The following is a 25,570-nucleotide window of genomic DNA, read 5'->3' as shown; positions in this document are numbered from 1 at the left end:
TGTCGATTTCTAGCCATATGTTCTCCACATGCTATTTTGAAATCGGAGCAAGGACGGATATTACATATAAGCCCTTATTTATTCTGATGTGATTTTTGATTGAATCCTGAAATGTCTATTCTCGGTTGGCAATAAATGGCATTTGTTCTCAGGTACTTGAGGCTTTTACCGTGACAATATATGCTCTTTCACATGCAAAATTAACGTTCTTCTGTCTTCTACGAGTCAAGATGTTCTGCCCCTGGCTGGTTGAGATATATTTGCTATTTTTATCACTTGTTCCACATTTTTTGAAAACACAAAGCTCTTAAAAATCTTTGCCAGCTTGTGCTATTGTTAAAGGTATTATAGAAAATACAAGTGTGTTGCCTTGCATTTGGGTTTTTATGGAAGGGATATTGCAACTGAAAAGATACCAAATATCAAAAAAAATAAAATAAAAGATAGTATCTCCCTTTACAGTTTTAGTATGCCCGAGCTAAGTTTTGTTGACTGGAGGTTTGAAGAAAAAGGTCAACAGGTATTTAAAAATAACTGGATAACCTTTCTTTGGCCTTTGGAGCCTCCAGCTAAAAGCTGACACTCACCAAACATATTGCCAATATGCCCGTTTCTCGTCAAGGGCCGCAGCTCGTTCTTGCCCCAGGCATAGCGCTTGTAGTTGTCCCAGGCAAACTTCATCATCTGCAAAACAAGCAAGAGTGGAAAGAAAGCAGTTAGCCGGCTGATAGCGGAACAGCACAAATCCAAACTCAGCTGTAATTAAATACGTGTAGCTCAAGGCAAAGGGTGCGATAGATATCGATCAGGACTGGATTAAGGACGACCGTGCAATTATAACATGAAAACCAGGCTGCTAAACAACACTGCTGACATTTCCACTGCAGCCCTTCTTCTAAATTAAAGATTGACTGGTGTCAGTGAATGGAAAGCTTCAATAGATGGAGGGAAAGGTATTTTTAGACTTAACTGAAGAAAAGTCTTTAGGCGTAATTAGAAAGCTGCAAATAAAAAAGAAAGCAAAAAAAGTAATGGGGGGGGGGGGCACCTTTGCCTAACAAGCAATTAGCTTAGAGATATGTTAGGTTAGTTTATTCACAATATCTAAACACAGAAATGTGATAAAATCTTACTAGAATTTTCAAAAAAGAACTTAACTTTAAAGTTTCTATATTTATCATTCGAACACTGAAACCAAAAAGTCCTAATATCGATGTGAAGAGAAAGATTGTCTCTAAACATGTTAAAGACTTTCACACAAAGCCTACTGAGATGTGCTTTTTAAAAATGACGGGTCCATTTTTAATTACGTAGTCACATAAAGTATTTATCTGTGGATAACAGTTTTTATTATATCATTATACGGTTTCTGAAATGTCAATTTTCCAATAAAAAGAACAGAAAGGATAATAATCTTACTTATCAGGCCGTTCTGCATAATACAAGTGAAAGATATACCTTCAAGCAATGTTATGAATGTCTATATTACTTTCGGTATATTTTCAGGTTTTCCTGTGGATTTTTGCCTTTAATATGATTCCTCATGCAACATACAGTTTTTGTTTTTCATGACGTTAAAAAGCAAATTGTCCCATCCATGACTATCATTCCTCCTGTTAACTGATTGAAGGACACTGCAGGGTAAACCACATGAAAAACCGCTGAACATGGTTACGGCTTGTTCGTCAGGAAGAAAACAATGTGAATCTGACAGAAAGAAGACGCACTAAGAATCACAAGGTTGTATAAAAAACTAAATCTATATGTACGGGCCTTTGTGTATATCAACCTACACCTCATTTCATCAATTCACAAGCCCCTATATGAAATATATGTTCTAGGCTTGTGCCAAGAAGAATCAAGCTGTTGCTCTACTACCATGTAGGTGCATAGAAAAACTGATGACACAAACAATATAGAGTCTTGAGTTTTACATCAAAAGGAATCAACAACACACTGTATTGTGGCATCATTTATTTATTTATTCATCTCTATTTTCTTTCCACCCACAAACAAAAAGACCTCAGCGTCCCAATTTATTTCAAGTCATATCAGTACAACAGGTGAACACCATTGGCTGTTTTTATTTATTGTGAAAAACACAGAACTAACAGTTCCAGGTGCACAAGCCAAGTCAGACAAATCTGACAAAACACTGTAATGGCTGCAAGTGGAGCCCTGCAAGTACATATTTACTACCAATAACATGAGGGGGACAGCAGAGAGACAGGACATGAGAAAATAAGAGAGGAGTGAAAGAACAGGAGGAGCAGGCAGCTCTACTAGTGTACAAGTGTCGTGATGCTTTTCGGTTCAGTTGCTATAGGTTGGAGCGAAAGTCACACAGTGTGAGTGGAAGTTTAACACTTCACTTTTAATACTGTCAGACATAAATAATAGCAAATAACTTTAGCACTTAATCTAGATGTAAAATGTGCTGGCTTTATCAAAAATGTTGATTTACAAAAATTCATTAAGGGTGGCTATGTTGAGTTTTCCTTCTCCAGACTTCTGCTGGTCTGAAAATGAGTGATGCATGTGTATGAGTGGGAATCCTGAACTGTAACTCACTGCACATTCATTTATGCTCCCCCTCCACTGGATTGTAAATGAACAAATATGATGAAATATGTGTGGCACCCCTTTCCTCATCCTGTAATGTGGCTCCTCATTTCTAACACCGGAGCAGTTGTCATATAAGCAGCCCTTACCTGTGATTTAGTGACTATCCTTCTTTTTGCCAGGGGAGTAGCCCGATAAGAAATAATTGTTTTTTTCTTCATCAAAGGGAAGCCACTATGGTGAGCATATGCAGAATGCTCGAAAATAAATTGAAAACTAACTCCAGTCCAAAGCACACTTGACTCAAGAGCTTAAAAATGTGCATGTTCATTAAATTGAATCACTGAGCTACGCAACCAACATGAAGGAAACAGGCAGATGGATGGACAGGATGAGGATTAGGCTTTTTGCCCCCCCCCCATCCTTTCTCCACTTTCTTTGGTACACAATGTCATCTCTATTATCAATACGACATGAGGCTTCTTGCTCTCCAGAGGTGGGCTCATATAAGCCTGCCGGGAAATAGAAAACACGAATCCGATTACCTCTGACAAGGCCCCCGGCTGAAAATCCTCTCACCCCAAAAGCTCATTACAAACACCTCCACGATTTTAGAGCTCCAGCCACTTCTGGTCATGGAAAAAACAACCACAAACCAAAGTTGAATTCCGTAATGTTCACGAAACAGCGACCACAGGTCAGGGAGCTTAGACCTGATGACAAAAGAAGTATGATCCATTTACGTGTTTTGGAACCGCAGAGCCGGTTTCATTTGTAATTTAGCATTCCTGCTGCAGCGCAAATGAAATCCCTTTGTGTGCATGGGAAAAGAAAGGAAGAAAAAAAAAAAATAGAACCTTCTGCATTAGGGTCATCATTGTTGTTGTGCTTTTTCCTTCATTTAGACTGGTAGAAAATGTAACAAAGCTGCATTTCAAGCAGCACTTTATCTATTTACGCAAATAACTACAGACAATAACTGCCAGCAATCTCATGGAACGTGAAAAACAATGCAAGCAATACGATTAAGCGAAATGGCAACAAAGAATCTTATGGCGGAAAAAAACCCAACAAATCCGTCCTCACTGTGTCTCCATAGAGCGCTCTGCCTCACCAAATAAAAACCAGCAAAATGTCTCAAGATTTATTTGAAACTTACTTCATCTTTTATAATGCCAGCCTGCCTCGGCTCCTGTAGTGAAGTTAAAAGCCAGAGAATAAAAATAATGGGGAAAAATGAGCACAAATCAAGGAATTTGTGCCATTACAAGTCCATGTTCCGCTTGGTTTTTTTATGATGTTACACACTGTATGTCATCATGTTTTAGTAAAAAATAACTGAACAAGAAAAGAATGTAAACTACCTGCAAGAGAAGCAGGACTTTACAAGAGATGTAAAATGAATGTTGGGTAAAGTAGAAAACAAGCAGATGGGTTGCTTAAAACACACAACTGTGGGCAGAAAAAGCTGTAAAACAGCAGCAATAATCAACAACGGCTCTCGTTTTTCAAGCTGTAACTTCCCAGAAGAACCAGAAAAGTGAAAAAAAGGCGAACCACAAAGATCCAGGTTTCCCTGGCTCCTACTTCCAGTCAACATTGTAACTTAAATAACAAGTATCAGGCTGTATATGGCTAAAATGTGACAATATCACGTGGATACGACAAACAGTAGTAGAGTGTTGTATTGCCAAAGTCATCATTCATTCAACCTGTCAATCAAGATTCCCACTGCCAATGTCTGGTACCCTCAAGTGTTGCAGCTGTGCTTTGTTGTGACTGGTGATGGAGGAAAACAGGGCTGTGTGAGGAAGCTTACTATTTTAAAATGGCCTTGAATCATCATTGCAGTATCCCTCCGTGCTTGGTGTCTTTGACCAGGTCTCACATCACCAGCTACTTCACTTCAGATAAACTACTATAAACAAAAATGCTAAACCTCTCCATGTTTTGGGCCTTTAATTGTGCATTTTGTTTGTTTTTTTGTGTTGTAAAAACCTGAAGGTTTTCAGACAAATAGAGCAATTAAAGGGAAAAGATCCAGTAATTCTGCCTGTTTTTGACAGTCATAAAGTGAAAACCATCAGAATAATTGGTGAATCTAATCATTAGCAGCAGCTTTTGCTTTGAGCCATCAGGTTCTTTTGCATGTAAAAGCTTTGTTTTCATGCCAAAATGTCAGCACAATCCAATTCCCACTATTATATTTTTATTTTTTTCTGGGGGGGGGGGGGGGGGGGGGACCTGGCTTCATGCTGCGACACATTGAAGATGTTTCATCGCACTGGAGGGAAAACAGATATTTGCTGTCGTGTTTCACATCTCTGCTGTTCTGCACGGCGGAGGGTCAAAGTGTGGGAGGACTGAGGTCACATAGCCGTAGGATTTGTTGGTGTAACAACCCATCATCACAGCTTCACAACACATAGCACTAATCAATCGCTGCAGCCACAGCCGAACACGCCGCCCACAAAGTTTCGTCCCCAATTGAGCGAACGGATGAATGACTCGTTTCCAGGGGCAGACGAAGCAGACACAGACATGATCTGACAAGACTCTGACCACTCTTTGGTTTAACTAATTGGCTTGTTGTTTGACAGAGGAGATCAATAACTAAACACAGAGCCAATGATTAAAAAGAGTCGGGGAAACAATGTGCTAAGACTGCAGGTCAGAGGTCACATTCTACTGATCACCCACTCCAGGGAGGGCTGGTCACGCTTCACGCAGCTCATAAAACAGACATCCGACAATAACTGGAACTAATATGCCAGATAGAGACACTATTCCTCCTTTCCTTGCTTATAAAAAATAGATTGCTGTATTTTGTGAGACTAGATGATCATGCTTGTGCTCCGGATGTTTGCATCAGGAGCTTCACCAAGTTTCTAGAGCTGCTTGAAAAACTCCTAGAGAGAGAGAAAAATAAAAAATAAAAAAACACAACAGGGGAGTACAATTATCTCAGTGATGGTCCTCTCAGTGTGCACATCAGACCAGTCCCCTAGGTTTCTTCTGTACCATACAGAGCTCTTCACAACACTTCAGAAAAAATAGAAAAATAAAAAAATAACTGGATGACCAACAGTGAAAAAACCTGACCTTCATCATGTGCGATATTGAAACTGATGCTCGGAGTCATTTGAGGCAGCATCTTTAAAGTTCCTTCTCACTGGGTTTGCAATAAATTGTGAAAAAACATGTATTGAATTATTTTCCAGGAGTTCCCTATCTTATTGCATAAATCACAAGGACATGTTGCTTTAATTTTGAACATTGAAATTTGCCAAAATTTGTCCATTACGCATTACGATCTCATAGATGTCCCGGATGTCTCAAATCAATCATGAGCCCGTCAGTGTTTAGTTCCTGCTCAAATCAATGTCAGTGATGAAAGATGTATGCATTCAGCATGCCTGTCAGCTTGTGCGCCTCTTTTACAAGCTGATTTTGACTTGATGTCTGATGACAAAATGATTTAGACTTAAGAGACACCTCAGATCTGCACAGCCAAGAATTCTTAATTGTCTCACATTACTGTTAAATGGATGTTACACACCTGTACCAACATCTGTGCTTCTATTGCAAGACAGTCACTGGTGCCATAACTTTCTAATTATATCTACAAATGATATAAAGTATCATGCAAATGTCAAGCGAGTGTCTGCATGCGTGCATGCCAACGCCAGGCCAAAGTAGACCCAAATTGCGTGGGACATTCTTGCAACATTTGTGCAAACGTACCATTAAGTGTCATTGCAAAAGCAAATTGAGGCTAATTTGAGTATTTTCATGCATTTGTTTTTTTGTTTGTTTGTTTAAAGTTACATAATTTGTTGGTAATCTAATGTGGACAGTGACTTTAAGGAAGGCCTTAGAACTGCTATAACTGAGGATTTTCGGTGTTGAGTTCATACCTACTGGTAACATGACTGTGTATACAAACTATCAAAAGCATGATAATCAAATGTGGATTTGCAAAAATTTTTATAGTGAGAGTTGATAAAAAAAACAACAAATTTAATGGAAAACATTTGAGGATCTCATGGTAAATGTAGACAAACAGTGAATAGCATCCAACAAAAGAGATTATTAAACTTATTTTACCCAACACAGCAGAGACAAGACTTATCCAACAAGGTCCATGTTTAATAACATCAAAGGATGATGCTGAGGGGGAAACAAAAACGATCTGGCACAGAGTAGAGACAATGTGAGCTGAGGTTTCTCTGAGGCAATGATGTAAGAAAAAGAAGCGATAACAAGCAACGTCTTAAACCAAAAGCACTGATACAGAGAAAGAGACGGTATAATGAGAGGATGCTGGAGGGGGGTACATTCTGAATATGGAGTGTAGATGAAGCGATACGTCTTCTGAATGGAAAGCTTGAGTTAACGTCTTAATAATCTGACCAACGGCTATCGACAGTAACCAAAAACAAAATGAAATCACTGTCAGATCCATCAGCACAGCAGCGGGGTTCCCCATGAGATTATTCCTATAAGGAATAAAATTATTCCCCCCGTGACTCATACGCTGCTCATCTGCTGCATTCACATTTTGGTCTCACATAAATATCATTTTGTGGGATGACATGCTGCTCTGACTGTCCACTGGACACCCAGGATTTGAGTTTCTAGGGTTTTTTTTTTTTTGTTAGAAACAATCGACAAAAGAGCTGCAAGGGTTTTTACAAGAGAAAAAAAGCAAAAAAAAAAGATAATTAATTAACAGTGTGTGGTGAAGTGGGCCGCGCCACCAGTGAAGATCACTTAAGTGATTCATGGTAAATATGGCACGGCAGCTGGGCTTTGACTCAGTGGCTCCTCACATGGCCCAGGAGAGGGAGACATACAGAGAGGAACTGGTGGGCGGAACAGTGTGTGGCTTATTCTGGACAACTAATTAGAGACGATTTGCTGAAAGCACAGCAACAGTCCCCACGCCCCCTGATATCACCATTTTCTGTAGCAGCATGGGCTTCTTCAAAGTACCCTGCTTTGTGAACTGAGAACACAGTACAGTGACAGGAAAAACTACTAAAAAGGAGAAAAAGTTTGGCAAAATTGAGGGAAGCAATGGATCAATATAGACTAAAACAATGAGAAAAGGATACGATTGAGAACTGTCATCAATTGTAGAAGGATGTAAGCAAAGATAAGTGAAGGTTGCAGAGACAGGCAATTCTGGATTGTCAGACTATCTGTGTGTGCTGACAGAATTCAAACATTCTCAACATTCTGCTTCTTTACTGCCATTGCAGCAGATAACAAAAACTTCAGGTGACTAATTAAACTGCACATTCCTGTCTTTGTTTTTTTTTGAAAGAAACTGTAGGGACGCCAGTGAACCGTGCTGACAAATGAGCCCACGGTGTCACTTGCAAACAACTTGAGATGTGTGGTGTGTCTTTCTGTAACAAACAGGCCATTTCTGTGGTTGAGAAGAGCACTACAACAGAAACAAACAAAAAAAAAACAAAAGATGCCTTTAGGAAATAGGCCATATCCTGGTTTCTTGTGTATTACAACTTGGAAAAGAGCAACAGTGCTCAGTAGCAATAATGGATGGGAAAATATATCCAGGGTTGGAGTTTAATACCCAGCGGGATGGTCCATGTTGAAACATTTGTGGCTCCATCTGGTACTTTGGACATGAACAACAATTAAACAGCATGTGGTATGAGAGCATAAGCATGCCCTTATATAAAAAAAATTAATAAATGAATAAATGTTTATATTTTTCAAAGTTAGTAAAACTTTCTCTTAATAATCAAAGGACACAACAGTTGCAAAAAAGTTGCAGGGCACAGGGATGTCGGGGCCTGTTTTGTGTCAGTATTGCCATCTGCAGCCTCATGTGAATTACGTGAAGATGAATGAACATATGCTCAGGAATCATCAAAGTAGGAAAATATGATATAAGGTATCTCACTGGATTTGGGTGATAGGATGACGTGTTTCAACAAGCAATCTTCAGCGAACAATGGTTGCTGTGCATGCCGGTCATGCATGATTTTGATTGTGCACAAGAATGTTTTGTTCTTGGAGTTCACTTTTTACTGAGAGCTTCATGTTAGTGAAAGGAAACTAAAAGACATGAGCAATATTCCATAAACCATTGCCTTACACAAATGTATTGGACCCATACTGCAACCCATCAACCAATATATTCACCTAATCGACTCATCACTATGTCTTACAAAAACTATACAAATGATTATAGGTAAAGGACAGAAGAGCCGACATCTACCTGTGAATGGAAAAATAAGAATAAACAAAATTTGGCAAAATGTTTATTAACAATAAACTAAGTCTAAATATGTGGGAGACCTTGTTTTGAATCCCAAAACAGCGAAAACGGCAGTAGATGTAAAAACTAAAAAAAGTCTACACTGGAAGTTGCAATGTTGTGTGGTGGCAAAGTCTGGAACAGGGAGCAGCCATGTCTTGGTCATTTTTAAGTGCCTTCATCATTTTAAGTGTTGAAAAAACTTTAAATAATTTGTGCAAGCTTCACTGCCATAGTCTCATAAACAAACAGGGTTGTTTGAGTTTATATAAAACGGGCCTCAAAGTGTTCTTGACGCCTTCCTAACCTGGACATCTTGTAATGCAGCTGTTACATTTGGTTTCACAAGCCAGGCATCTCTTTAATGTGAGGAGACTTTTGGTAGGTCATGGATAATAAATCATCTGAGAACCCTGGCATGTCAGCCCCAAGTCGCTGCAGCGTTAACGAGACGCTGTGTCATCACCTGAAACCAATGAGACCTTTGGCAGAGAAAACACCGAATCAGCTTTTCGCCATCCTTTTTCCCCCTGAACTTCACACCTCGAGTCGCAAGCTTTCCCCGACCACACTTCCTCCTGACTCCAGCATAAGACCTGCTCTGGAGCGCAGCCATTTCCTGGCTATTAAAGTCACATTTGTGGTGAGCGGGGAACGGAGCCTCGTAGGTCTCCGAAGGCCACCGAAGCCATCATGACTCAGCAACAACCCTGTGGTCAATTACAAGCAAATCCCAAAACAAGAGGCAGAATTGGACAGCCAGACGGCACTGAGCTGAAGATCATCCATGCATGGAATTGAAAGAATCGACATCAGCCCATTCAAACCTGTTATAGATGTATTTATACATACACAAATCTTATATTTCTCAATACTATTGTGAGAAGACAAGGAAAGACTTAGTGTCTTGGAATAAAGCTCTAATTTCATAATGAAACACAGTTTGATCATTTGGGACATTGCTCAGAGAAGCTGCAAAATATGGCTTTCATAACAGCTTCCTGATTAGAATAAGTTCGCATGGTGTTTTGTAATTACCAATGAGTGAGTCAGTGAGCAAATAGCTGATACCCAGCTGCAACACACATAATTTAAGCAAATCACTGTCAGAACTCATAGGGACACCTGGATCTTAGCTGCAAGCATCAGATCTGCTATTGCATAGCTAAATAATTAACTTCCATTGTGTCAGTACAGTGTGATTTTATTTTATTTTTTTCACGCTTTCCCGAGAGCGACAGTTTCAAGAGGGAAACTCCAAGATCTCTAAACTCTCACTCTGTTGCCACACATTCCAAGAATGGGTAACTGTCGGGCTTCCTGATGTGTTTCAGGAAAATATTGCTCAGAACATTTGCATTTGTAGTTGCGTGCTCGTTAGAGGCATTTATTGCCTTCGCCAACAAACGTTAGGGCGAAGGTCATCAACCAAGGACCGATCGACTAGATTTTTGGGATCGAACAGCTGCTGGAGATGTAAGAAAAGTAAAGAGATGAGAAGCATGGAGAAAATCCAACAGGACGAAAATCCAGCACAGTGGTCAACTGGGGAGGTCACATGCATGCTCAGTCTTTGAGAAGAGAAGGAAGGAAATTGCAGCATATGCTGATTGTTGAATTAGGAAGCACATCTGATCTGGGCATCATTACTTGCAGTGTGAATGGGGCCCTTGTCATTTCCAAAATACCTGTAATATATCTGTACGATTGTGTGTCTCTCTGTGGTAGCGCAATGATGGCCTGGTGACGTTAGATTAACTACAGCAGGTACATTTGCGGATTTTTGCCTATTTAAGTTGAAAATAATGTTCACTGGTTCCCACAATGGTTGCATGGTCTTTCTCTGGCAGGTGTCCTCAGCAGTCGTTCTCTAACAGATTATTAGGAGCAATAGTGGCCAGTGCCAAATCATCTCCTGAGCATTTCTCAGCAGTGGGTGGAGAAGAATTGCAAAGCGGTATGAAAGATCCATGCCAAAAAAAGGGAATTCGCCACAGGGTACCTATTAAAATGTCTGGACTCGGGCATTGAATTGTTGGGGAAGTAAACTGAGGGTATTAACGTGCTTAAATGGCCCCAGCAGAGCCGACTGACGATAAGTGAAGAGATATGAGAGATTTGTGGCTTTAAGTCTTTCAGTGTTAATATTGTTTTAAGAGTTTCTACCCCTCTGTGTTAGCTTTAGCGGTCTGAGGGCGAAGGCGGAGCTTATAATAGTTTTTGTCCACCACTGCTCAATGATGAGACTTTGCGACGAATCAAAGAAGCATGTCTTTGCGTTGTGGGAAAAAGTCAAACCTAAGCACACACAGCAAGAACATGCAAACCACACAGGGTAAAGTCCTGAACACAGAAGCCAACCGACATGTTGATTGGCTCTGGGGCAAAAGGGCAAACAACAACCCCAGCATGTGGCCCTGGCTGCAAAACTTTGCTTTATTGAAGCAGATCGATGACCATCAATGAAAGTACAACTTTAGAGATTTTCACCAAAGCTCTCCTGAGATAGGAAGAGTTACTTTGAGCTCATTGTTTTGGTTCTCAAATCCACAACTCAACTGTTTGAAACGACTGTCACTGCTCACTTTTTCTCTCTTCTGTGTGATGTCCAGCTGCAGCAAGCATTTCTTTTTTTTCAGCATAAAAACAAAGCATAAATGAATACTACATGCCTAGGAATACACAATCAAAAACATAATGTTTGTGACAAACTGGGTGAAACATTGGCCCAATTAGAGATTGAAGAAAAACATATGTATCTCAGCAAACAAACCCAGAGAAATAGTTGGCCAGATGGAAGGCTGATGTGACTTTTAGAGCTGCTGTACAGTATGTGCAGATAAGCAACGATTTGCTCACTATAGCAACTACACAAGGTGAAATTATGTGAAGATGTGTTTAATCAGACAAGGAATGTGCCATAGACTGGTTCTGGCTTGTTCACTGCCCTCTTCTCTTTTTAGAAGAAATTTCCCAAAGGGGATGGAAGTTCATAGAGATTGCAAATTTGAAAAAATATTTCAACAGAAATGCCACCTATATACCAAGCATTGATGTTTAGACTTGAAATTAGACTGAAACAGTAAATTAACACTTGTTTGAACTCGGTGTTCCGTGCATTGAGCGCCAGTGTTTTCCTTCCTTTCGCTTTCTGTGGTTCACCGAGTCGGCCCGATCAATAGACCCTGCCAGGAAAACTTGATGGAACCTGACGGAGTGAAGAGCTGAGTGGTTTCTAGAGTTTGTGAAGTAACTTTCAAACAAATCTTGCGCATGCACCAAAAAAACCCGCCCAAAAACAAACAATGACTATCCTCCAGCTTATTGTTCATGCTGACAGGAGCTCCCTCTTCAGAAACAAGAGCAAGTCATAAAATTACAGGGATGGTGCAGAAAATGAAGGGTTAGTGAAGGTAACTACAACCCCATTACAGAGCTTTTACTGTATCATTTGGAAGAGTGAGGTAGAAGACAGGAGCAGAAGAGAGAGGCGGAGAGAGAAGGACGCGGAGAAACGTGTGAAGTCATTTGTCTTGGAAGACAAATTGGGTGGGCTGTCTGGGGACGGGGTTCCCCTCTGTGAGACACTGCCTCTTGTGGGGATCCTGGCGGGGGATGCTCATCAGAAATGAGTTTACAACTCCCTGCAGGAGAAAACTTCTTAACAATGTGACTTTAAGTCTCTTTTCAGAGACTCTGAGACTGTGGGAAGAGTCGAAGCACAAGTTATTTTGAGAGGAAGACGTACAAGTAGATCAGGGCTCACTCAAATGCACCGGGGAGCGTAAAAAAGGGAGCACCATTAATAGACTCATCAAGGTAAGATGAGGAGAGATGGATTCCTAGAGAGGTTTTAAAGAAGTTCATTTTTGATGAAGTGTGTCTGAAGGCCTGCATGATGTAACCTTCACATACTTTCAGTCAGAAACGGAAATCATGCAGCTGGGAACTCTAAAATTCACCAGTTTTGGAACGCTTGGAATATAAACATTAAAGAAATCAAATTGCACCTAATCTGCAAAACAATGACAGGTAGGATTGTTATTGCCATCATAAGCAAGCAGAGAAATTAAAACAGTATCATGAGTTCAATATCATATACAGTAAACACACACACACACACTTAACAATAAATGCCCATAAAGCCTGTTTTTGAGTGTGTTTTCCTGTGATCAGGGCAGCCTATTGCAAGACGTACTATTTCTCTTGTAGATTCGCTCGTGCCGCTGTGTTTGGTAACATCAAATCTTATTATTTATATGATGGGAACGTTCTAATTTCACAGTTATGTATGAACTATCGAGCATGCAAAAAAATTGATTTTGTCACATGTCTAAAGAAAATCTTCATATTAAAACAACTGCTATACTCTGAGCTGGGGGTGATGCTATTGGAGTTCTCTGGCCCTGCTGACCTGTTTCATTTGGGGAAGACGCTGCTTTTATTGCATTGAGGATCAGTGTTTTAGCAGAGTTTAACTTTTTCGTGTGGGATTGCTGGGGTCAGCAACAATCGTGCATGCGCATCTCTTGTCTTTGGAGGATACCAGAGGGGGAGGGACAAGGTGAGGATTCACTTCAGCTGGCACATGGAGAACTTATATCCTTCGATTAGTGAGTTGGTGTTTAACTCATACTTCTGGAAATGGGTATTTTATTGCCAGCTCGGGGAATGAAAGCAGAAGGGCCCGGGCTCTCCCTAAAGTGGATCCTCATTCATTAATTCATTAATTAATTCATTAATTCATTCGTCTTATACCCTCACTTTATCCAAGTTTGAATCACAGGGGACGGTGCATGAATCCACTAACATTGAGCAAAAAGCACCCTAGGCATGTTGCTGACAGAAAAAAGACATCCAACTCCCCACACACAATCACAGCTACAGGCAATTTAGAGTTGGCAATTATTCTGACAAGCATGTTTTTGGACTGTGAGAGGGAGCTGGAAAACTCAGACAAGAACGGTTACTAAAATATGCAAATTGTATTCGTGGCAAAAAAGCTTGGTCTGAAATTGATCCCAGATTGTCTCGATGTGACACAAGAGTGTTTATGTCTTTGATCGGACTCCACCAGATTAGTTCCAAAAAAAAAAAACCCATTTCAGACCCCCTCACAGAACAAAACATCACAGGGAGGCACACTGGCCAAAGCTGGATTCATAACAAAATAAAGGGGGGTGGGGAGGACTGGGTAGTTTCAGGTCTACTCCATAGCCCAGAAAATGTCTCAATATGGTTTCATTGAACGTACATTTTGTACATCTAACCTCAAGGGGAGGCCAATGTTTGGCCCATCTGAAAACTACATTGCACTATCAACTCAAAAACAATGTGATTGGAGTGTGAGACATATTTTCCTGTGATGACCTGAACATTATATCTCACCACACTGCCGGGGGTTTGGGGTCAGAAAGACCCCCATGGATAGCTTTGGCTACATAGATCAATACTAACTCAGTGATTGCAAACGTGGGGAACTAATCGATCAGGAACGAGGTTGGGAGCTCTCTGAAGGTTTCAAGCAAAACAGCCCTTTTTGGACAGATCACTCCAACCAAAAAAAGAAGACAAAAAAAAAATAATCCCCTGTAAAGCAAAAAGTCCTCTGAATTCACACTGAAAATGTATTGTGGGAAAAAGGCTGCAGCAATGAGCTGACTGCAAATGGAAAAGAAGATTGACGAGCACCTATTTTGTCAATCAACTACATTTATCAGCCATTTTAAGGGACATTGAGTGATTTAAGCATTTCAAACAATAAAACCCTTGCCACAGTTAATTGTAAATTCGATATTTTGGTGCATGAGTTATATAAATGAAGTATATCGGGATTTCACTGTATATTTCTATTGGTTTTTTTTGCCTTTACTAAACAACTACATAGCTAATCATATATAAAAAGTATTTTTTTTTGTCTTATTGACACCATCAGTGAAAAAGTAGTTACAAAAGTTTTTGTTTTACAACAATTTGTACACACAATTATTATATTCACATGTACACTTCTCTCTAAATAGACTACCCCTTTATTCCCTGCTGAGTCTAGTCTTTACCTGCACTATATCTTGTTTTCTTCTTGTTAATCGTCCAGGTATTTTTTTCCCTGGATTCTCTCCAATATGTTGTGTTTTATTTGCTCATTATCACCTTCTACAGTCCCATCTTTCTCGGTCTAGTTATCACTACTTCAGGGATTTCCTCTTGAGAGACAAGGGACTGCACTAAACATCCAAATGAGTTTATTGTCTATTTACATTAAAGAGAGAATAACTTTTTTACTGACTTTAAAACATCAACACCTACTTCCAGACTTTCACTGTAAACTTTGAGAAGCATGCAATTTCCTTTTAACTGCTACCGTTCGCACCAGCTGACAGGGGGGGGGCGACCAATTTAATGCTACAGCAAAGCCTTAATAATGTGTCACAACAGTGAAAACTCTGTTTCTCACTAATAAACTGAAAGAAAACTTTGCGAACCCGTTCGTTAATGGCTCATCACATTGGCATAACCTCACACGAAGTATTCTAATTATACAGATGCTTTACCATACAGGCTGACAGCTCTGAAACATTTTCCCCATGCTTCAAACATAGAGAGAGACAAGCCTTTGAACTCAAAGATGTCATGAGTACATCAGCTTTGCCATAGTGGAAAAAAGAATTCTGATATTAAATGCTGTCAGTGGCGACTCAGTCTGGCATGTTTTCCCCTCAGAATGACATTTCTCATATAGAGAGAAGCACAGGAACTAGTTAATTGAGCACTGTTTCAGATAAATCCAACTTTGCATATAAAAAGTTTCTGTTTCCTATCTAATTCAATTAGAATAAAGCAGACCAACGCGATAGAAGTAATGAGAAGTATGATTATTTATTGCTGCAATTATCTTTTTCTTTTTCCAAATAAAACTGCTGCTTTCCTGTTTTCCAGAAAGAATGAAGCACAGATGCCTCTCTGTCCTGACACAAATCATAAATCATAAAAGAAGCAATCAATAAAACAGATAAAACTACGCAGGTTTGCGTTCCATTAGCAGGGCCAGAAACCAACAGACCCCCTAAATTCTAATTTAATAAGTCGGCCTGCAGACGCCACATGTACAGATAAGCCCAATAACCTCACGGAGGAATTGCTCTGTAATTTATTATCACTTTCAGGCCGCAGCACATTTAAAATGCATGAAGCATCATTTGCCGCGTTATGAACGCAGGTTGAAAGAAAGTTATATATTCAGTTTCTTTGCCTTTGAGGTGGTGGCGGGACATCAGTCACCTTGCCAGAACTGTTTGACAGCCCCATTCTCTCACTTTAATGAAATCCCAACTCAGAAAAGAGCCAATTTCAATGCTCCGTCAATAAACTCTCCACTTCCTTATCCTCGGCGCCATTAACACACAGCAGAGCTTCTCCCTGCGTATGCCCACATCCAGCAAATCCCTCAAATAGCGTCTACAATTAAAAACAATGGGAGGATAAGCTTATGAGCGGATCAGGATCATGACGATATTAACTCGTCAGTCGATCTTTCGGGAGTTTTAGAGCGTCACAGTAACATCTGGCCCATCGCCTACGACCAGAAACCAAGATTATTCACTTCATATTATATATTCATATCAATAATGTTGAAACCACAGGGCTGCCAACGTCTCTATCACATGTTACTTTAATTAAGGGGGGGAAATTATTTTTCTCTGACAATCAACAATGAAACAAAACCAATTTAAAATCCTCAATAAGAATCTCATTAAGTTCAGCTTCTATTATTTGTGCACAGCCAAAGTCATAAATAACGACAATATGAAGAATTAAGTTCAGACAAATGCTATAAAAAGCCCATTGCATTCTTATCAAAATCTTTTAATTATTTTTTTCAAACTGTTTTTCTGTTGGTTTTTTGTAAGTAAAAAAAAATATATATATATATATTTTTTAAACATTTGTGCTTTACCCCAAAGGTGTAAAGGTGGTGACTGAATGAATTAATGATTTAAACCATATGTACAATGGCCGACTAATAAACACACCTTGACGCTACATTCTGAAAAGGAGACGATAAAATTGATTCATTTGTTTCGAAGAAACTCAAAGTTTATTTGTGAAGCTTGTGTATTTAACTTGTTGCAAGCAGATGAACGTGGAAAAGAGCTCTGTAAAATTACGCGGGTCATTTTCCTATTAAATAAACCCAACAGCCCAGTATTATGTAGACATGTGCATATTTATGATAATAATTTACATGTAGAGCATTTAACAAAATATTGATGAGATTATATTTTGTCTGCACAGATTTCTCCTCATTTCTGTAATCTGATGTATTTGGCCTGTAACATCTGCACTGTACCTTTAAACTGACCCAACACTCCCATAATGCATCACTTGTAGTAGATTTGAATAGTCACAAGGTCTGTTTCCGTGTCTTTATTCACAATATGAAAAACTAATGAAATTGTTCATTGTTTTAGGTTATTTGGAAAAATAACCCATAAAAACATTTGTGGCTATCAAATAGTTTGTGTCACATAAATCAAGCTGATACGACCTCCCTCCTGTGACACTGATCATCTCAGTTACAAGCAGGAAATGTGAAAACTATATAAATGAAAAGATGCTGGAAAAAAAAAAAACTCTGAAGCTCCTGCTACCTGAGTTTCATATTTATACTTTAAATAAGTTAAGTCAAATTCAGCCCCTAACAAGAACTGCAGAATAAAAAAGCCCAAACTTTCACAGAGAGAAACTTTGGAGTAGATTTGGGGGATTTTCTGTGCATGTGGTACGCCAACCTTCCCCCGCAGAATCTGAAAACACGAATCGAGGCTGAGTGGTTAAAATAAATTGCCCTTGGGTGTGAATATATCTGACTATCTGCCCTTGTGTTTGCCCCCTGAGATGGACGCCACCTGTCCAGGGTGTAATCTCACTCAGCTGGGATCAGGACCAGCACCTCGAGTTGACTAAAGCAGTAGATGATGAATGGATGATGACTAAATAGCTAAATTGACATGTAATGTAAATATGACTAACTGCCAGCTTAAATCTCACTGAGATGATATCTGAGTGATAATTGATTATTGCAGTTACATGTCTCTCAGCAAAAACACTTCCAAGTGAAGTGTAAAAGGGGTGTGCACCAAAAATGATTGACATGTTCACCAGCTAATCATCCTCCGCCCGGTCAAAGCACTTCCTTAAGACATTTACCAACAGAGAAGAAAAAGCCTTCAAACAGGCTCAATAGGCAGAAAAACAACTGATAGTGTCTAATAAAACAAACAAGTGGCATAACCTTGAAACTAAACCTTCTAAATCTCAGATGAGAAATTGATGGTTTTGTTTTGGCACTGGTGATTCCAATAACAACATCTCATGCTCTTGAACTGCAGTGGCGCCCACTGCCAAGCCTGCAAATCATATCACTGTTCTGATGTAAAGGCATATGAGCCCTTCATAAAGCCTACAAGGGATTACTGATCACTTGCATCTGCTATATAATTTATAAATCTGGAAGATTAAAAAAAAAAAAACTGATTAACCACATCGGATATTGTTGCATCTTTGCCGGAATGACCGAGAGCACATTCACTTGTTTGAGAAAAGCTGTAAGCTAAAGGGTATTAGTGTGACAGACAAAAAAAACTTGCGGTGTTAAGTTATTGAGCCACTCTAAATGCATCCACAACAAAGATCTTCTGGTTGTTGGCAGCGATGTTGCCCAGAGGTGTCAGAAAAAGAGAACTTCAGTTCACCAGAAGCAAAAAAATCCAGTCCGGGAGGAAAACAATCACAAGTTTGAAATATTACCAGCTAAAGGTGCCCCTGTAGTCTATTATACTGTAAGCACAGCTTTGGTGCCTTACAGTAAAACCTGGACCCTCACAATCACCAATCATATCACCTCCTGGCCCCGTAGATAACAGCTATTACACAGCTGCAGCCGAAGCAGAGGATTGTGGGATGGTATTGAGAGACAGGGTGACAAAGGTTGAGGGGTACAAGTTTCTCATAAGTGCCGTCTGATTTTTCGAGCTCGGTGCTGCGCTCCGGTCATCTCTGGCCGTAGCTCTGTTTGTACATGGACAGTGAGTAAACAAGTGCGGTGTACTCAGACGGCTTCATTTCAGAGGCAAAAGTTCAACATCGCAGCCGAGACAAGGAGAAGCGGAATAACGTGAGCTGGGAAATAAAGTCTGCGCGGACCAGTTAGGAAAATGTTTGGCCAGGGATCATCAGCATTTTATCGTTTTTGTTTCAAGCGAAAAGAACTAATATTTAGGTGTGACTGAAAACTTGCATGCGGCAAGAGTGGAACTGATGCAATTAAATTTCAACTACACATTCTGTGTTCACATAAAGAAGCAGCAAATCGTGCTTGTGATTAATAAAAGACTAGTTTAAAAAAATTAAAAATAAATGCTCAGAAAACACACATAATCTGGGGCAAAGTGTTCAAGCTCGACATATTCCGTCAACGTTCTTAAGACTCCATCTTCAACAAAGTTAGAGAGAGTAACAAAGTTATTCAACATTTTTTTTCTCATTGCATACATCCCATTAATTTATATTCCTGTTGCGTAGCCTTCATTTTGTAACCCTCCAAATTACTCCCTGCTGATTCAAAATCAAATCTCTTGACAACAACAGAGAATAATTACGCTCTTGATTGTATCGGTGCGGATTCTTGAGCACAAGACAGCCTTCCTTTTCAAAACAGGAAGAGATGAAAGAAACTGAAACAGGCCAAGGGGGTTATTTGCTTGAGCAGCTGGTATGACAGGATTAATATAGTTCCTTGTACTTGAAAACTGCAGAATAAAATAAATTATTTAAAGAAAAAACATGTCCAATGTTCAACAATGAACAATCTCTAAAAGAAATGGCAAATGTTCTTTGGGTACAACGTATTTTTCCAAGATATTTACACACTTTGGGCCAAAAAAGAATAAACGCCACTTAATTAAGTCGAAATCCTGTCAGATTTAATTACGATAAAACTGCCATTTTGATATGCTGCATTTAAATTCAGAGAAGAGGCTCATCTTCAATATGGATGAAGCCATCAAAATTGTGCTTAATAATAAGCTGGGATGCAACCTGCTGAGATGAACTCTTATTCCCTCCGTGGGGACTGCAGGCACAGAGTTGCTTACGGTGACATTGCTGTTGTTTATGCAGCCGAACGACTCAGAAATCCAACAAATAGGAACGGGTAAATAACTTATATTGGCATAATGTGGCAGAAAATAACATAAATATTAAACATGGAAAGTAAGTCTGTTATACGGAGTCGCTATATTTCCACTAAAGCTGCCAAGGCAAGAAAAAATAAGGACCTTGGATTGACGCTTGTTGAGAAAGGCAAATGAAAGAAAATTGAATAGAATAAAAAGGGACAGCATTTGCATACTTAATGTGATTTAATTCTTTTACAGATTTCCCTCCAGGAATCAGAAGATCAAATCGCTCTATATTCTATAGCTCTATAGGCCTCGCCTCCTACATTTTAAGAAGTTGTCCGTCCCATGAGAGCTTCAACCACCGCAGACCACTAACGTGGCGTTAGAGCAGCCCCGTGTCTCAGAAAAGCTTTGCGCGCCCCCGCTTCCCATCCATTGTACCCCCTAAAACGTGTCCTGGGAGCCGGAGAAAATGAGTCCAGCTTTTCTGCGCGTGGCCATTAGACAGAAGATCCGCCGGGACACTCAAACGAAGCGAGGGGTCCATCCTCGACTGTTTTGTTCAAAATTATTGTTTCACCTCTTGATCCCTTCTATTTTTATTGCTTCCAGTTCTTTTTGCTTGTTTTCCCTCGCCTCTGCTGTGCTTACCTTTGCTTGGTTGTTTTATCTTCTATTCTCTTTATTGTTTTTCTCTGCGTGCCTCGTTTTAATCCCCTCTTCCATTTTCTGCCGCCCGCCCTCGTTCCCCTCTCGTCTCATCTCATCTTCTATTTTGGTTCACCTGATGAGCGGCGGAAAAGGTGCAGTGGTGGTAAATTCTTATTTTGCTGGTGATATTTGTGTGTATAGAGACTTTTAACTCGCCATCTGTTGTTTGCTGGCAAACAACCGTTTTGACTCGGCCAGACTAAAGCTCAACATATTGTATAAACCCATCCATCCATCTTTTATCCAACTTATAGCTTGCATGGTATGCTGTGAGTGTTTAAAAAAGAAAACTGTCCACGCAGTTCCTTTTGCAATGACAAAAAAAGAGATTAACTGTTTATTTAACTGAGACGTTTAATGAAAAAGCTCCGTGCCGTGGGCTGCTTGTAGATTTTCATCCATTCAGCACAGAGCAGTTACATGCAAGCCAGGCGTCAAATTACAAGTCAACTTGAAGGGACAGACTAAAAATCTGCTTTTTGCCAACTTATGGTGTCGATGGCACGTTACGATAGCTGAAATGAGCGATGACATTCAAATCTTTGAACATGGAGTGCCACATAGTTGCATAGTGTCCATAAAGTAGGCTAACCGGGTGTTAAACCGACTCGTGTCCCATCAGCTGCTTGTAGATGTCACATGCCCAGCATTTGTGGACACAGCGGCGGCATGCAAGCTTGATGAGAGTGGTTTAAAGTTGCAAGCCCTTGACACTGCAAGTTACAGGTTTAACTTGGTGGAAGGGGCCAACTGAAAAAGCTGTTAAACCACCTAGGTGGAAATTTACAGAGTTGAATATTATACTTTATGAAGCCATTTACCTTGACCTTGACTTCTTTTGAAGGTGCAGAACTTTTGCAACCCAAGCAGGATATCCAGAGCTGCAATAAAGATAAGCCACCCACACAAGTGTACGTGCGAACTCGGTGCAAAAGACCCCCAAGCTCGGACTTTACCCAGGACTGTTCTTGCCGTGGGGTGAGAGTGATAACCATGGGCAATACCATAAGGCCAAAGTATAAACCACATACATCTAGTTGGTTAAGCTTCTTCAGTCAATAGTGTTGGTTGGGATATTTGCCAAGCACATGCAGTGCTTCCTATTATGGTGGGCTTTTAAATGTATTTTTACTCTGATGTTTGTGTCTCTGCAAAATGCTGATAAGTTCCAGAAAGGCTCATATTACACCTCGCTTTCTCTCTCTCTCTTTCTCTTTCCTCTCTTTTGTGATCATACCCTGGGGCTTTTAGTTATTACTCCAGTGCGTGCGTGCGAGCGTGCGTGCGTACAGTAGTATGAGTGAACGCCTGTGTATCTCGAGAGAGAGGGAGGAAATACAGGCGGGAACATAAAGAAGGACAAAAAGTACAACTCTGATTGAAAACGTGAGTAAAAATGAATAGAAGATGAGCAAGAGGGAGGACGAGGGAGACTTTATTGTTAATCTGCTCGGCAGTGGTTCGAGGCAGGCGTCTGCGTCTCCACTTGCATTATTTACCCCGGCAGGTGGAGGGGAAAGGAAGCGGTGAAACCCGCAGGTAGCCGACTCCGGAGCGACACCGCATGCCAGCAACTGTAAATAAGAACCGTATAAATATGTACTCTGTCATGTCCCTTGTCTCAAGCCGTGAATTATGTGACAGAAATGATAAAATATAAACTGCATTAGGTGCTCCCTACGAGAACCAGTAGGGGAGATATGAATAATAAGAAACGCCTGAAAGTCAAGCGCTAAAATGGGGTTAATGGTAGCACAGTGTGCAAAAAAAAAAATGCACCACTCGATTTCTCTGCTGGTTTTGCTGACATTTGTCCCGTTTGGGTTGCAATTCCTGCAGCGGCCGTGTCCCTCCCCTGATCAATGGTGGAATGTGAACCCACCAAACACACTGTTTCTAATTGATGGTTTTCACTGACCAGGCATCGATCAGAGGTGAAAATCCAGGCCTGATCTAGACCTGGTCAATAAGTAGTTTTAGCCTGAAGGCCGCAAACAACACAGACTTGTTTCAATCCGGCTGGGAAAAAAAAAAACCTTTAAATGTCAGCAGCTTCACATAAAATTTTCAGTGTCCTTCCTTTTTGCAGGACATGTTTTCTTCTTTAACCTTTTTCAAACGTTATCATAGGAAATGCCCCCGTCCCCAACAATGTCTGCATCTTGTGCTATCACAAATGAACTCTGGATTAAGCAGCAGAGCAAGTCAAAATCTAGTTGGCGACAATAATCCTGAATTACTTCAACCAAAAATAAATAAATAAATTATAATAATAAAATAAATGTGGGGAATAAGATTTGATCTCGGGGACCATTGACGACAGCATCTACAGCCACCTGGCTAATGTCCCAAACGTTGAACCATCTGGACACAGCATACTTGCTCCATCCATACAGAAAATACATGTTTTCACATCCAAAGTGTTTATCACTTAAAAGAAGTGTGATGAGCTAAACAGCTGCTGACTAATTACATAACTACACATGAGGGTGGCACCCATCTTGTCATCTAGCCCAGCAAGTAGCCAAATGAGATGTAAATGAATTTCGATTGAGTTTGAAAGGAAAAAAAAAATAAGGATTTTTCACAATGAGTTTCACGAATATAAATTCAAAGAGGAATAAGCCAAAACCCGAAGCTTATTCTAGAAAAAAACTCTACAAAAGTCCCAAAACCTGCATGTGAGGGAACCTGCAAACAACCGTACAATGTTTTTGAACGGTTTGAGAGAATCATAACAGAGGAAACCTCCAGATGACGGCTGATCATCCTGACAATGTCACCGCAAGATGTGTTTTCAAACTACTTGGTTGAAGGTAGATGCTTACACAACGACGTTTCAAGAACAAATGCATGGTTCGCTCATTTCCACTTCAGGAAAGTGTCACATTTTGAAAACGATGTGTGCACACGGAAATGGCAGGAAGGCTGAAAACGATGTATTTTTTCCGTAGGGCCACGAGCAGGTGCTCTTCTCATGTAATAAAACCAAATGTGTATCAGGCAGCGAACCGAACGCTGTAAACACCGAACCTTCTTTACTCACTCATTGTGATTTACTACGACTGTGGTGCACATGTGCAACAGCAGCCAAAATGCTGCAAGAGTTTTCCACTCTCACCAGAAAACGTTGTATAAACACGGCCTGGGTCGTTAACAGCTTCACAGCCTCAGACCGATGGCCCCCTGCAATACAGCGCTCTACCTCATTTAAGCTCCGCCTCCTGCTACAAACTAATTGCTCCACAATGGGTCGGGTTTCTTCAGCGCTCCTGAGCGTCAGCAGTTTTATAGCGGCTGTTTGCTTTGGTAATTGTGTGTTACTTGTTGATACATAACTGCAGGGTAGTCTTCAAATGGTTTATGCAGCTTACTGTGAGTACGTTGGTCATAGAGGTTGAAAGGGGTGAGCTGGAGTAGAACTTGTTTTTTTTTTTCTTTTCTTGTTTTTTTCCACAAAGATTTTTCGAGCCAGTAAAATGATTCATAACAGCAACATCTGAAGCCCATTTAACCTCTGGCTGGAGCTGCTCTCCTTTTTTTTTTCCCCCCTCTCTGCTGCCTCCTTTCAAGTGGGACCAGATGAAGTTAACATTGATCCTCACCCCGTGAAAAACATATTGACAAAGGCCGTAGACAAGCCCATCCAGGTCTCCTTGTCCTGCTACAAAGTCATCCCCAGCTCATTTCTCCTTAAGTGTCCACCAGGAGAAAAAGTGAGAAGCGCAATTGTTCCAAGTTTCTGACTAATCTCAGACTTTTCTTTTTTTTTTTCCACCACAAGAAAAGGGAGCGCCTCCACTCTGGAACAAAAGGGAGGAAAAAAGAGCGAGATAGGAAGACCGGAGAGCAGGGGACGGACTCAAAAGAAGGCGTATATATCAAGGGAAACTGGAGGAGATTGCACAGGATAGAGACTAAAAAGAAAGAGGACAAAGGAGGGAAATAAGAGAAGCAGAAGAGAAAAAGAGCAGGAAAAAAAAAAACCTATAGGGTCTCACTTACTTTTAATGCAAATGCTTTAAAGTGAGTGGTAGAGGGGTGTTTATCACTGTTAGCTTTAGGCCGTGAGACGTACAGTAAAATATGCTCTCAGGGATGGACACTTAGAGTATCTTTGTCTGCTTTTTAGCAGATACAAAGTTCTCTCTCTGTATCTCTTCCTCCCCCAGTGGGACATTAGACACAGACCGATAAAAGGCGACGTGGTAACTCTTGAGAAACTTCCTCAAACTCTACCGAAGAACCAACTCGACGCAAGAAACTGCTCGATTAAACTTGGCTTCACTCTCAGCCATATTTATTTCCCAATATGAAAAAAACCCTGCAGAATAAGCAAATACACAAGACACTAAAAATAGTTGGTTTGTTCTTAAAATTATTAGAAAAAAAAAAAAGAGGATGAGAAATAGTTCTTAAAACTGTCTGGAAAAAAGCTTTGAATAGCTGAGTAATGAAAAAAACACTAAGCAATGGGAAGGCCACTGAAAAGAGGAAAAACAGCACAGTATGGAAAAACAGCATATATTGAAAACTCAGTGCTTTCTAACGATTAGCATGCATTAGGGCTGGTTAGACACACACACACACACACACACACACACACACTGGGAGACTAATATGCTGTAAGCGTCCAAACACACAGGTCTTCCTTGAGCACACTGTCACATCAACGACCAATTTAAATTCATAACTCCACTGCTAATTCCCCTAATGTGAGAGCAGACTCTGTAAGTAAGCCAGGTCCAATCAAATCAACTGCATAGACTGAGAGAGAATTTGAGCAATATAGGACTGAGTATACAGATGACACTGTCATATCAGG

At 40.3% G+C, this 25,570-nt stretch overlaps 1 protein-coding gene across 2 annotated transcripts in view; it reads right to left on the bottom strand.

Annotated features, from left to right (window-relative positions):
* Positions 1 to 25,570, bottom strand: part of LOC308114768 (mannosyl-oligosaccharide 1,2-alpha-mannosidase IA) — a 230,455-nt gene that overhangs the window by 130,138 nt on the left and 74,747 nt on the right. For both annotated transcript variants that reach the window (XM_080471912.1, XM_080471911.1), the window contains exon 2: positions 588 to 684. In XM_080471912.1, the coding sequence (XP_080328038.1) occupies positions 588 to 684 (97 nt within the window). The remainder of the gene's footprint in view (positions 1 to 587; positions 685 to 25,570) is intronic.

The sequence above is a fragment of the Lipophrys pholis genome (assembly GCF_963383615.2).
Source record: "Lipophrys pholis genome assembly, chromosome: 9".
NCBI classification, from domain to species: Eukaryota; Metazoa; Chordata; class Actinopteri; order Blenniiformes; family Blenniidae; genus Lipophrys; species Lipophrys pholis.
This window is presented reverse-complemented; position numbering and strand designations above follow the sequence as displayed.